Below are 14,234 nucleotides of genomic sequence, written 5' to 3'. Positions count from 1 at the left end.
TGGCTTTAGTATTTGCATCTTGGAGGTTGAAAGGTGTTTCTCTTATAGCCGCGTGCCACTGGGCGTGGCTGCTGGTTTTGATCTTTACCACATGTACTATTGCATGTGCAGGTCGAAACATGTATCTCTATTAATTAGGACATTGCGCCCAAACACTAAAATGAGTTGTTATTCATTGTGCACACAAGTGTGGGTATGATCATCATAAAAAGAGACACATTCAATCTAATCTAGGCCTTTTAAATCAGTTTTCACCTACCCCTGTGTAATGGTCTTTGATGGATACAAGCAATTTAGTATTTAGATATCGATATGGAGGCTCCATTGATTAATGGCGACAGTAAAGCTAGTAGATGTACAAAGGGAAAGATATCTGCATTATTTCATACCGCAAAGGCTGAGAGATACTCTATCCCTGTGTCCCTAGTCAAGAAGGGAGGGGCTAACAAAGGTGTTAATCACTGATTGTTGCCTGCCCAATCATTCCAGGGTCTCAGAACATCTTTTTATGATAAACATGTAGAGACATATCTAGGATGGCAGATTTATGTTCGCCTACAACAATGGATATAACTTTTGTTTATATAGAAGATGATCTGATTCCCATCATCTGACAGATTAATTATACGTACAAATACTCCTGTAACTCCTCAGTGGAAAGGGTATTCTTTAACCAATCTGTGGCTAGTGCCATCTAAAACCCTAACTTTCCTCCTTTGCAACTAGTAACAGATCATGTTCTCCCTGCACTAAGAGCTCTGCACTTAGTTCTGGGGTCAATAATACAACAATTTGAACAAGTGTCAGCTGAGGTTTCACGACACTCAGCGAGCATTGAGTCAATGAAAGTTACATGTAATTCTTTACTGATGGCCAGAGTTAAAAAAGATATTACTGATAACGAAGATGGTGAACCATTCTGGTATGCTAATCAAAAGCATCAGGTTGATGTGGCAAGTATAGCAGAAAGTAGAGGCCATAACAATAACACAGACTCTAGCAAATATCCCTGCACCTTCTCCCCTTGGCCTCTAATAAAAACATACTACCCCACAAACTAATCCCAGCAAAGGTCCAATTGAGATAGAATTAAACAAAAACACTTCTAGGGAAAGACTAACTATTACTAGAAAGCAACATAAAAACAAAGTAAACAGAAAGTCATGTCCATCAGATGGTAAAGCCAAGGTCATTTGGAAGGCAACTATGGAAGGTAAATATGCCCCAAGAGAAGATGACTCAGTCGAGGCACATTATGGCACAACTAAATGGGAGCACGAAGAACATACCTCTCTGTACAGATCTCAGGACAATGTGGTCAGACAAGGCTAAAGTGAATAGGGTGAGCAAACCTACTCAACGTAATGCTGAGCATAGCATGATCAGTATGGCTCAAGAATTAAATACATTGGTTTCTGTCCACAGTCACAAATTCAGGGTGATATGGCCAGAGGGTGTTCAGATTCCACCGTGGACTAGAGCCTTGCTTCAGCTCCAACCCAGATATATTAAAGGTGAAATCAATTGTCACCCTACTTTGTCATTCTGTGGCCCGCATGTGCAAGTAATGTACCTAATGTGAACTTTGACTTAGCTCAGTCTTCTTCCATGCTGACTTCCTGTAGGTAGGAAAACTAACTGGGCCTCATTCCGGGTTTGGAGCTAACCATGGAGTAATTAGCTCCATGGTTGCCTCCGAAACCGTCCCAAATCCGGCATGGTGAATGGAGTAATTACCGGTCCATTCCAGGGTTGGAGGGACCGGTAATTCCCCATTCACCTTTTGCCCTTCCCCATTCCCATTTCTGCCCCCATAGGGCTCAATGGGAATGGGGAAGGAGGTAATTACGGCACCGTAAATTACGGTACCATAATTACCTCTGAAGTACCTTTGCGGGTCCTGTACTGCTAAAAGCAGGAGGTAAGGAAGGACCTGCAAAGGGACATCGGAATACGGAGCTAAGGGATTACCGGCATCGGCACCCTTACCGGTGCCGGTAATTCCTTACCTCCAACCTCGGAATGACCCCCACTGACTTTTAAGTCTAACTCTTGACTGTTACCATGGGGGACATACTGAAGGATTCTGAGAGAATCTCTTTGAATAGGAGTTACATGTTACAGATATTTATCACATACTTGAATCGCAAGTCATACCATCACAGGACTTTCATCAGGTAGAGGTTCCAGACCCTGGTAATATTTTGAATTCTGGAATTCATCTCAAAACTAGATATGTGATGCATTTGCTTTCATACTTGTATTTGTAATTTATTGTATTTTATATAGCGCCTTAAGCCAAAGCGCTTCACATTATTACAGGGTACAGTACAGAAATCATGATAAATAAATCAGAACATCAATTCTTACTGGTAGCAGGCAATCAGGGGCAATAAAGAAGATGAGTTTTAAAAGAAAGACGAAAGAGAGAATAGTCAGTGATAGAGCGGATATAGAGTGGGAGAGCATTCCAGTGTAAACGAGCGAGAAGCTGAAAAGAACAGAACCGGGACTGAGCCCATGGAGGACGAGGGAGGCTCAGTCTAAAGAGAGAAGAAGAGCAAAGAGAACTAGATGTTCAGGAACCAGGAACCTCTCCATACTTTCTGTTCATGTTGTGCAGAAGCCGGAGAACTGTCATAGGATCCTGTCCTGATAGTGGCAGGGCAGCTGCTGGACCGGGGCTGCAGGGAAGGATTTAAAAAAAAAATGTATGTGTACGTGGCTGCAAGGAATGAGTATATGGTGTTTGTTTGCACACAGTAAGGAAAGAGTTGTGTTGTGTGGTTGTGTGTGTAAATGAGAGAGTGAATGTTGTGGGTGCACAGGTGAAAGAGTTATAAATTATGTCAATGTGTATGGGTGTGCAAGTGAATGTGTTTGAAGGCTGAATTAATTAGTGTGATTGGTTGCATGCACACTGGGGAGCGGGCCTTTGATTTGTGGGGTAGTTGTGCATTTTTACCTGACATCAAGGTTTTTACCTGGCAAACAAGATAAGTGTTGTTATGTGGCTAGACTGGCCTGCTTTGCTTCAGCCAGTCTGGTTAGGTTTTCTGACTACAGGATGATATTTTCTTCTGTACATCATGGCTGCAGCAAACATGGCAAATGTTGTTACGTGGCTAGAATGGCCTGCATTGCTGCAGCCAGTCTGGGTATGTTGTATGGATTTGACATGGCATTTCTTTCTGGGTATCAAGCTTAATTCAAACATGATAACTGTTGTTATGTAGTTAGACTAACCTACATTGTTGCAGCCAGTCTGGCTACCTTTTCATACTGTGGCATGTCGTTTGTAACAGAGCATCAAGGTTAAAGTAGAAGTGTTAAGTGTTGTTAAATGGATGGACTGGCCTACGTTGATGCTCTGGTGTGGCATTTTTTAGTGGGCAACAAGGTTAAAGCAAATATGATAAGTGTTGTTATATAGCCAGACTGGCTTACATTGCTGCAGCCAGCCTGGTTATATTTTCTTACTGTGACATGCCATTTTTTTTACTGGGCATCAAGGTTAAACCGAACGTGTTAAGTGTTGTTATGTGGCTAGACTGGCTTACATTGCTGCAGCCAGTCTGGTTGCATTGTCTTCCTGTGGCATGGCATTTTTTAGTGGGCATCCTGGATAAAGTAAATATGATAAGTATTATAGTGTGGCTAGACTGGCCTATGTTTCTGAAGCCTGTATGTTTATATTTTCTTATTGTGGCATGACATCTTTTAATGGTTAGTAAAGCAAGTATTATTAGTAATGTTATGTGGCTAGGCAGGCCTACGTTGCTGCTGCCAGTCTGGTTGCATTTTCTTACTGTGCCATGGCATTTTGTAACTGGGTATTAAGTGTCAAATAAATATGGCCAGTGTGGTTATGTGGCTAGACTGTACTAGGTTGCTGAAGCTAGGCTGGTTACATTTTCTTACTCTGGAGTGGCATTTTATGCTGGCCAACAAGATTAAAGCAAACGCGATTAGTATTGTTACATGGCAAGAATGGCCTTCATGGTTGCAGCTAATCCGGATATGTTTCTAACAATGGCATGGTATTTTTTACTTGCAAAGCCAAGAGGTGTTTGTTCTGGTATGATAGCGCTGTCATGTATTGGGGCAGTCTGCATGGACATGCAAGGACACAGCCAGCATGAAAATGTTTTTTATATTCACATATATTGTGGATAATGGCATCATAAAAATGAGTTGGAAAATGTTCCCGTGCACTGTTGCCGACTTGCATTAATTTGAGGTTTTCATGTATTACTCTATGAAATCGAATGCAAGCTTTTTCACCCAATTTTTCCTAGAAAGTATGCTGTTAAATGCTGTAACATTTGTTCTCATGGGTAGAACTCCCCTGATCCCCGCCTGATTCAGGCTCCCTCACTGGGCTCAGTCATTTGTGCATTTTAGTGGGAAATATTTACACCCCTCCAATTAAAAAATTCACCAGTCACCACTGACTGTAGATGCATTTTCTTCATCACACGCTTGCCAGTCTGCTAGCAATTGGGTCCCAGTACAATACACACGCCTTCCTAATCTACACTTGACAGGCTCACCAATGTGTCGAAGATTTATATAATAACCGGGTCATCTGAAGGTAAGCACGTTCTTCATTCCACATTTGTATCATTCTGTAAAAGTGGGCTACAATAACAGTACAGTCCCCATCACTTGTGAACTGGATCAGCTATAGGTCAATATGTAGTTATATGCATTTATTTTGGGGTGCTGTAGTTGGCTAGATTGATATGTGAGCTCTCTTTGAAGTCAGGAGGGGGAGATGGACACCACACCAGCAGTAGGAAGGACGCTTGCTTGGTTCGAGCAGACCTATGTGAATAAAGGAATATGCGAGCGATGAAAGGCGACTCGTGATGGGGTAGTGAGACTGCAATGCATTGGTGCTCCACATGGGGGCAGTACAGAAATTGTGTATATGTGACGAGTCCCACACAATTTCTAATGCATCATGCCACTATTACAACACACAGTTACACATTGAGCATGCACAGTGTATGATATGGACACTTTAGAATCCTGATGATATTACAACAAACCTTTATAGGCTAATGCACATAATGTAATGGGGTGTTTGTGCATTCAAAGCTAAGCTATGACCGCATTCTGTTGCATAACGATGGGCACATGTGAATTGAACTGGTATGGAAGTATGCTGTTACTAATTATTGAACATTTCAGGTATGATATGGGCATTCTACTTTTATCATGCTCTCAAGTGTAAAATGTGCTCCTGGCATTTGTTTCATTTCGTTTTATTTTTATATTGCCCCCTTTGGTGTGTGTACTGTTATCTTTAAATGTTATTACGATGTGGAACACAGCGGTCGTACAATGGTATACACTTATCGCCATAATCTATGAAACGCCCATCAGTATGGAAAACTTTGAATATATTCTTTGAGTTCTGATGAAGCCCCGTAGATGTGAAACATGTGGTGACTAATGTAAACATAAACACAGTGACTGAAAGAATGTGGCCTGTGGGACTGTGCACCTAAATGAAATGCTGTAAGTACTTTCTCCATGAACTGCTCAGGTAAATATCCCATTGCCGAGGACTGACAAGACATTCCTGTTAGGATCTTCCACAGCCACTTTCTCTAAACTGACAGTGCAAAAAGCTGCATTTCCCTCCAGAGGCGTAGATAGGGTAGGTCCTGAGCGGACAAGGGCCAAACAGAATGTGTAAATGCCCACTCAGCAGTGCTGTGTGAGCATTTACAGATGTTAATGTCACTGCGGGAGGCCCAACTACTTTAGCTTCACACACCACTTGTTAGCCAATCGTCGCTACGCTTCTGTTTCCCTCACAAGCAGCGCCAACAGTGGGAAAAGAGTGCACTATTGCTGTGCTCTACTGACCCCTCCTACCTCTGCATCCCTCCGCCGTTCAGAACTAGGGGCTCGAAGGGGCCATGGAAGTGTAGGGAGTCTGTACCAAATCTTCACTGTCTTTGCCCACCCCCGCCGCCTCATTGCTTCCACAGTAATTGGAGGCCGGCAGGGTGCTCTCATGATCTGGCCCAGCATGCTCCTGGGCACCACTGCCATAGCGAGTTAGAACAGGGAGAAAGGTGGGGACAGGGGAACAGTAGGGAGGCAAAGTGTTTATGATCTTTTAGGCTCTGGGAGACCTTGAAGGCCACAGGAAAGCAAGACTCAGGGAGCACGTGCCTTGTAATGTGTGGACTTGTGTGCTGCTTGCTCTGGGAGCCACTCGCCTCTCCCAGTGATGGCCACCGAATCATGCAAAACGACCACATTATTACCACTATCGGATCTCTCTGAGATCTGTGATCCAGCACTTCGACAATGGCTTAACGGTGTTTGCATTAAAAAGGGGTGAACATAGCGAAAATGGATTCCAAAGGAAAGGGACACATGATATCTTACCTTCCTCAGCAGGCCATGTGGTGTGAGTGACCTTGCTGTCTGCAGAGAGGGGTAGGTGGAGTGAGTTAGTGATTGGCCATATTTACAAATGAGCTTCGGTGGGCTTTCAGTTCCCTATAGAGAAAGTCGTAGAATCTCACAGCTCTGCTACATCTCGTTGCTTCTTGCATGTGAACCTATTGGCACTCCATATGTAGGGTATGGCCTTTTACAGCTGCCTTGCAGTGTGCACGAATGAAAGCGGGGTTTCCGCTTCCTTGGGACTCAAGAGACACTAAAGAAAGCCTTTCCCCCACTAATGAAGCTCTGTGAGTCCAGCTTTGGGATACTCATGCATAGGGGCAATTCCAAAACAATCCGCAAAGAGCCAACCACACATGCTGTTGCAATGCTGAAATTAAGCGGGCACAAAAGACATTGGCACATCTCAGAAACGCACAGAGTTGATTGTTGGCCCAAACATGTACATTCGTTGATATTTTCAGTCTGAAGTCTCTTCCCCTTTTCAGCTACGAATTATGGCCACCAGTGTTGAATTTTGGAGAAGTTTCATTGGATGTTCTGTGTGACAGCGCACAATAATGTTGCCGCGCATTGGCTGGCCTGAGATAATGAAAAAGGGCCCACAATGACATCTATAGCACACCCTCACTCATGAATTATTGGGCACGTTGCAGAAAACCTGCATTTTCTCACTGACTTTTCCTGGTGTCTCATCACTGAGGAGTCTTCGCCTAAAGCCAACACCAAATGCTGTACCTCTGATCGCAAGTCTTCTGAAATGCCAGCTATGAATACGCCATAACATGAAACACGTGATCTGCTTGCAGGTATCTGGTGATGGAGTTGATGGACGCCAACCTGTGCCAGGTGATTCAGATGGAGCTGGATCATGAACGAATGTCTTACTTGTTGTACCAAATGCTGTGTGGTATAAAGCACCTTCACTCAGCCGGAATCATTCATAGGGTGAGTACAGTTTACACATTACTCTGTTTGCTTGGGGTCTGACACCTTCAACATGTGTGTTTAATCATCTAATAAGTGAAACAACGTTTTTCCCACCGCTTATCCTGTATGTTTTAAGTGCTTTAGAAAATCTTATTTTTCTATACTGATCTTACTTTCCTCTGTATGTTACTCACTTTCGGTGCATGTTGTTTAAACTAAAGCATAGGTTATTTAGGAATTATAGTATTCTGTATAGTGTCAACATATCCCCTTTCAGCCAATTAGTAGTGCCCTCTCCTCCAGATGGTGGCACTGTAACAGCGATGCTATGCCCATAGATGTTGAAGGTACAGCACATAGTCACAAATGAAGTAGAGCAGGGGTTTTATGTTAAGGTTCACTCTGAGCCCTCAAATGAAATGGGGGAGGGAGGGTGTCTAGGGACTGGTCCCTGATGGAGGGAGGGTGGTCCTGGATGAAATAGTTTAGCGAGACAATTCCTTCTTGAATATGGCAGCTTTTCATTTCTTCTTGGAATTTGTGAGACTGAGCATGATTGATAGGCAGGGTGATATCCAGCGAGGTCCAGAGGTCGTGCACAATAGCCGTGAACCATCTCCCATTGAGTGCCCGCCGAAAGATGTATATTTACATGTCCTATATTGGGAAAAGTAAGTTCTGTGCCCACACCCCTCACATGACCCCCAGGCAAAACTTTGATTTTTTTCATCTGCATACTGGGCACCTGGGCAGGCAGGAACTTAAACGGTAAATAGATATTCTTTCATGTTTAATCAGAAAGAAAGTTACTCGGTGGGCAGAGCAAAAGTATCTCAATCTGAGCGGCCTCTGAGAGCTTTAGTGGGGGACTGGCTCTATGCATACAGCTCCAGGACATTCCAAAGACGTTCATCGCCACACTCCAGACCTGAATGGAACAGTCTACTTCACAGGAAGTCAGTCGAGTAATGTTGGGGCCGGTGTTATGTGATTACTTTTCCTCAGATTGAGCTTGAGCCCAGCTGATTTATTCTGGATTGTTTGCATTTATTATATATTTTTTGAGAGCACCTGTATAGTCTCTCTTGCAATAATCTGGACGGGCGTGCACCACAGTGCTGGTATTTACTGCTTGATGTAGGGGAAGGGGTATCCATCTGTTGAATAATATCAGTTGCGGAATAGTGTTTTTAACAATAATGTGGATCTGAAGATTGAAAGCAAGGTCTGAATTGGCCGCAACTCCAGGTTTTGTTTACTTGCTTTACGGGGGTACAGCTTCTCACTGGGGTTGGTGATTCCTGGCCGAGATCCCAAAAACAATGAAGTATGAGGCCTCTCCTTCATCAGCCCCTGAACGGGCCTCAAGCCTTCTCTGAGGACTCTGAAATGCATCTATTAATTTTAGGGCAGGCACTGCTGTGTGCTCTCTGCATACCTTTGGAACTGCATTTGATGCTGAGATATTTCCTCTACCACAGAAGAGTAGTCTCTGGCAGTCTTGGGGCCTCATTATAACCCTGGCGCTCCCGGATTGAAGGGGGCCGGTACGGGAGCGGCCCCCTTCAATCCGGGAGCGCCGATTACAAGCTTCCCATCGCGGGACCCGGATCGCACGCCTGGTAAAACCAAGTGTGCTTTGCGGGTCACGCTAGGGGAAGAGGGAGGCAATAACGGGCCAGATGGGAATGGGGATGGGTTCCTGCAAGGAGGACTTTCCGGGTCCTCCTATCTCGGAGTAACCCGGTACGTCCCCATTGCAGGAACCCGGTAATGGAGCCTGGAATGGAGGCAGCCAATGAGCTAATAGCTCCATGGCTACCTCCATTCTCGTAATGAGGCCCTTGGTGTGTTTCTATAATAAGTGAGTTTCTATAATAACTTTCAATTATTGAGTAGGGATTTGAGTAGGAATTATAAAGAGCACAGGGTGTGATGTCCTGACCCATATCGTTAACCTATCCCGAAGGATCTTGTGCTCCACAAAATAATAAGCCATGGATAGATATGAAAGGGTCCAACACCTGGGATGTTCACTCATTGCTGGTTCAATGACTCTTTTGGGAGTATTTCGGGAGTGTCTGTTGTATAGCAGACATTCATTTCTTCAATATGCTGATTTTGCCTTTAAATATTCTGCTAATGTACAGGAGGTCTGAAAGGAGGCTATACTTAGCAAAGGCTTAGGGCCCATTGAGGGTTTCTCCATGAGAGGAATTGTTACCTGGTGACTAGTTATTGCCTCTTTGAATGATTAGAATATCACAATGTCATGTAAGACTTCATTCTGCATTCATCCCGCCTCTAATCCCTCTCACAAAAGTGTTATTGTTGCCCATTTGATGGCACTGCTCGAAGGACGATGGGCTAAATTGGCACTGCCGGGATTGAAACCTGTGAATGCAGCTTGCTCTCATACATCACAAAGTGAGTGCTGAATTTTCCTCACTATCCTACTGGCGTACACCCTTATTATGCATGTTGTAGAAAAATGTTTGGTAAAGACCTTGAAACTATTCCACTTTCCAAGAGGTTGTGACATTATCAAGGTTAAGCTGTGATATCTGAAGCCAGTAAGTTGATTTGGTCATTAATAAAAGACAATCATCAAAGCTCATTAGAAAGGTTTTATTGTACCCAAGGATGGAAGAACTTGCGCTTGGGCTTGGTACCCAGGGCTGAGTGATGTCATCTGGACCACAACATGGGGAGGGGTTGAAGGAGGATCTATTGAGGTTTCTGGTTTTCCCCAGATTGCATTACAGATTTTCTATAGTAAAGGGCTACTACCGGCTATGTCAGTGATATAGACAGAGTACATGGTAGCCTGCTATATTATTTTATTTGGACAACCCGCATCTGTGTGCAGATGATCATAGCAGCATACTTTGGAGGTTTAGCGATGCAGCAGCATTGAGTATAATTTGATTTTGCCTTTATTTTTTTCTGAAAATTTAGCAAAGAGTCCAATTGCTGCAGTTCCAAGGCAGCATCTGATTCCACAGTACATGGCCAAGAACCAATAATCCTCTCCCACTTCCCCCATGGTATTGCAGTGAGAACCAGGGATTTCTTACAGGTAGAGGTTGGATAAATGTAGAGGTAGTTGGAGGTGAAAGGAGCAGAGCTCCTCATTGAGGTAGACCAGAAGCAAACCATGAAGACACCGAAAGGTTAAAGAAATGATCTTAATATTAATGACATACTGCTAACCAGTGAAGATCTGCGTGAAAACTGGATTGGCAGGATCTGTCAAAAAATCCCAAAATTAGCTGTACAGCTGCATTCTGGATTTTCTGTAGCTGCAATATAAATTGATTGGGAAGGCCCACATGCAATGCATTTGCACAATCAAATTGGGAATTGATGAGGGTCCCACAATTCCAGCATGATCTTCTTTCAGAATTAATGAAAGAGCCTTCTTAAGCAACTAAAGCCCACACCACACAGAGGTGTTTAACTTTAGGAACACAAGAGGTATCTACGCTAAAAAGTACGGGTAGGGGAGGAAGAGGAAGAAGAAGAAGGTTAGTAATGAAGTGTTTTGGCAGACCTACTATGTTTATCATAAGACATGACAGAGAGTAGGCCTTCTCCTATTTCCATTGTGTCAGCTGAGAAAGTGAGGGGAGGAGTTTTAAAAGAATTCTGAACTATCCCGACTAGGCTTCCCGTTCAGTTCAGGATGTTACATTAACATTCAAATGCTGAACTTCCAAAAGGGGACTGCAATCCCGTCACGGGACTGTAAACATTTTAAAAAAAATATGGACATTCATGGTTAAGCCAAATCCTTCTGTGAGAAAAATGCGAGATCAGCAGCCCAAAATAACTTGCTAATACTTGCTAATTCTCCTGATTTCTGAATGGATTTGCAAATATTAATGTGTTTATATCTGGGTAATGCACAACATACAAGCACAGATTAGCTCTGAGCATTCTCTTATGTGACTTGAGCTGATAACATGCATTATTCCCCAACCACCTACAGGAATCAGACCACATTGCAGTCAGGCATTTTTATAAGATAAACAATGAAAGCATTGATCATAACCTCGTCATCACCTACAAAAAACCTCTGTGAGAGGCCGACAACCTACTCAGAGACATAGATCCTGATGTGAAACAACGGCATCACAGAAGGACCCAAACTAAAAATCAAATGGTGTTCCAAGGAGTTGGCTGAGCTAGAAAGAACAAGTCACAACTTGGAACTCCAACTGCTAAGATCTGGGTCTAATTTGGACAAAAAACATCTACAAAAGATACAAATAAGTTTTACGTAAGTCTGCAATGAGGGAAATGCCTTAATTTTCTGGCTGAATCAGGAAAGCTTTGACCCTAACGTATGTGTCTATCAATATCGTCAAAGAATACTCTCCAATCCATGCGTCATTGGAAAAACATTGAAAGCTTCTAGTGCACGTTGTGACGATCTATGGCTTTTTGGCAACACCAAGATTGCAAAAATCAGAGCCTGTTCCTTGCCAGAAAATTCTTTCTACCTGCCTCCAATAAACTGTTTTGTAATGAGAGGTTTCACCCTTCAAACCCATGGCAATTGAAGAGGTCTTCATGAACACCCATAAGCATCCATAAAACGATTCTTTCCATCAACTTACTTATATATCACTGACTTTAAATGTCTCTCTGTCGAAGTTCATAGTTCCCAACACAATCAAAAATGGCATCATTGCTTCTCCACTCAAGAAACTGACAGTGGTCCCTAAGGTCTTGGAGACCTTTCAGCTGCTCTTCAACTTCCCTTTCCCAGATGCATTGATGGGAATGGAAGTACCAAGCCAATGGCAGGAGTACTTGGAACTCAACCTCCTCCTGGACGACTGACAATCAAGTTTCAGATCTAGCAGGAGAGCATAGGGTGATCTGACAGAAATGTGAGTAGAACGCCTCACCTCCCCTGATGAGGATGAGCAAGTAGTAGCACTACTCATGAAGATGGTGGTTGCCTATGATATAGGTGATCAGATAATCCTCCCCAAAAGGCTCAGACAATGGACATTAATAGCATGCAAAGCCTTATATTGGATCCAGAAAATCAGTGTCAACAAGTCACATTGAGTCTTGCTGTATTGTCATCATGCAAGGTAACTTGCGGTGTACCCCGGAGATCCTCTTAGTATCCTCTATTTAACACATATTGCACCTGCCTACACAGATCCTTGGAAATGTATGTAGATGCCACACAAATCATCTTCCAATTGGAAAGTATCCCAGGGTCTAATAATTTCAAATCAGATTGCAAGAATTTTATTTATCATTGTATGAAAGAGCAATGCATTTGATGAAAAGGAAATAAAACTGAGATCCTCCTATTTGGAACGGCCACATCCAAACTGCCACTGCTCAGTTGGTCTGTAAGCCTAGTGTCAAACCCGCCACAGCACAGCAAGTTAAGGACCTTGGTTGAGGGTGTGGGGGGGGGGGGTCATATTTGATTAAACATTAAAGGGAAAGCAGAAAGGTGGGAGGGATGGGAAGAAAGTAGTCTGATTAGAAAGGGGGGGGTGAAAGTGTATGTGACAGGGCAGCCCGAATCAAACCAGAGCAATAACAAGACACTATCCCAAATCCAATTTGAGCACTAACCATTGGCAAGAGAAGGGTCAGTTAGGAAGTCCCTGAGGGAGCCTTAGATAGAAAATGCCAAATGACCATTAGGGCTGCATGATCAGAACAAGGCAGAACCTTCTAGACAGTATGGGCCAACATTATGTATCTACTAACCCGGGGCCAGGAATGCCTGGGATTGGGTCGAAGGTCAAACCAAGATGAGAAAAGTTGGGATGGCCCTAGGGCCCACAAAGAAGAAAGTACAACACCCTTGAACCTAAATCAAGATAAGGTAGCAGGTGCAAATCAGAGATGATCACGAACATCTCCTGATTTACTCCAGTGCAAATTCTTTGCGAACCAAGCCCATTGTCTTTGAATTTCACCTTTGAAACTGTTTCCTTCTCGGCTCCAAACTTTTCAAATGCTGCAGTGAGCTTGTGCTCAACAGAGAGTTATACATTCTGACCTAAGCCTGCTCATGATGCACTGATTATTGGAACTGTTAGTATGTGTGTGTGATGAATTTCCATCTGGCAGGGGTGTGAAGGCCCTGTCTTTTTGGTTTTTATTAAATAATATAATGATGCAGATAATTCCATTTCAGGAAGGGAAATCTACTGTTAGGATTTCCCTTTCATAAAACTCCAATGTTGAAAAGACTGCTGTCTCAGTAACCTGATGGCAGCACCTGCCCTACAGTGGCACAGAGCAGGTTCAGATCCCAGGTTCCTTCTTAACAGCTGCAATGACAGCCAAGCATTTAAGGTATGCACAATTGTTCCAAAAAATGCAAAACTCTGAGGATTCTCTTCTGGTGGTACATTAAGCTGTACAAATAAAACACATCTGAGTTGGGGTAAGGTGGCCAGCATCTGTCATAGTTATCCAAGCTACATTAAATGAATATCACTCATGTGTCTTCCTTGTGGGCCCAGTTCAGCTATGGAAGGGTTGTGTGTATTAACTCCAGACAAGGATTCCACTGGAAGAAAAGTAGCATTAGGGGATTGCATCTCTTTGTTTGCTTGTAAGGGCAGGTGACACCCTTTCCCCAGGGATAGCCACTACACAAGAAGCTAGCCTGGGAACAGGAATCAAAGGGCATAACCATTCAATATGGGCTGGGTCTGATTGTATTGAGAAGGAAAGGGGATGGGATTAGTGTAGCCAGGGAGACATCTGTACATTGTTTCCTTCTTTCCCTCTCTCTCCTTCCTGTCCCCTCTACTTCCTCTAGATCAAAGCACTTTGGGTGTGATGTCAGAAGGTCAAGGTCCACTAATTTGAAGAACAGG

The 14,234-nt window shown here is 43.4% G+C and overlaps 1 protein-coding gene across 15 annotated transcripts in view; it reads left to right on the top strand.

The window, feature by feature from the left end:
- Positions 1 to 14,234, top strand: part of MAPK10 (mitogen-activated protein kinase 10) — a 928,972-nt gene that overhangs the window by 568,666 nt on the left and 346,072 nt on the right. For all 15 annotated transcript variants that reach the window (XM_069630429.1, XM_069630427.1, XM_069630418.1 and 12 more), the window contains exon 7: positions 7,242 to 7,380. In XM_069630429.1, the coding sequence (XP_069486530.1) occupies positions 7,242 to 7,380 (139 nt within the window). The remainder of the gene's footprint in view (positions 1 to 7,241; positions 7,381 to 14,234) is intronic.

Source organism: Ambystoma mexicanum, chromosome 6q (assembly GCF_040938575.1).
Source record: "Ambystoma mexicanum isolate Mex_15411 chromosome 6q, UKY_AmexF1_1, whole genome shotgun sequence".
NCBI lineage: Eukaryota > Metazoa > Chordata > Amphibia > Caudata > Ambystomatidae > Ambystoma > Ambystoma mexicanum.
This window is presented reverse-complemented; position numbering and strand designations above follow the sequence as displayed.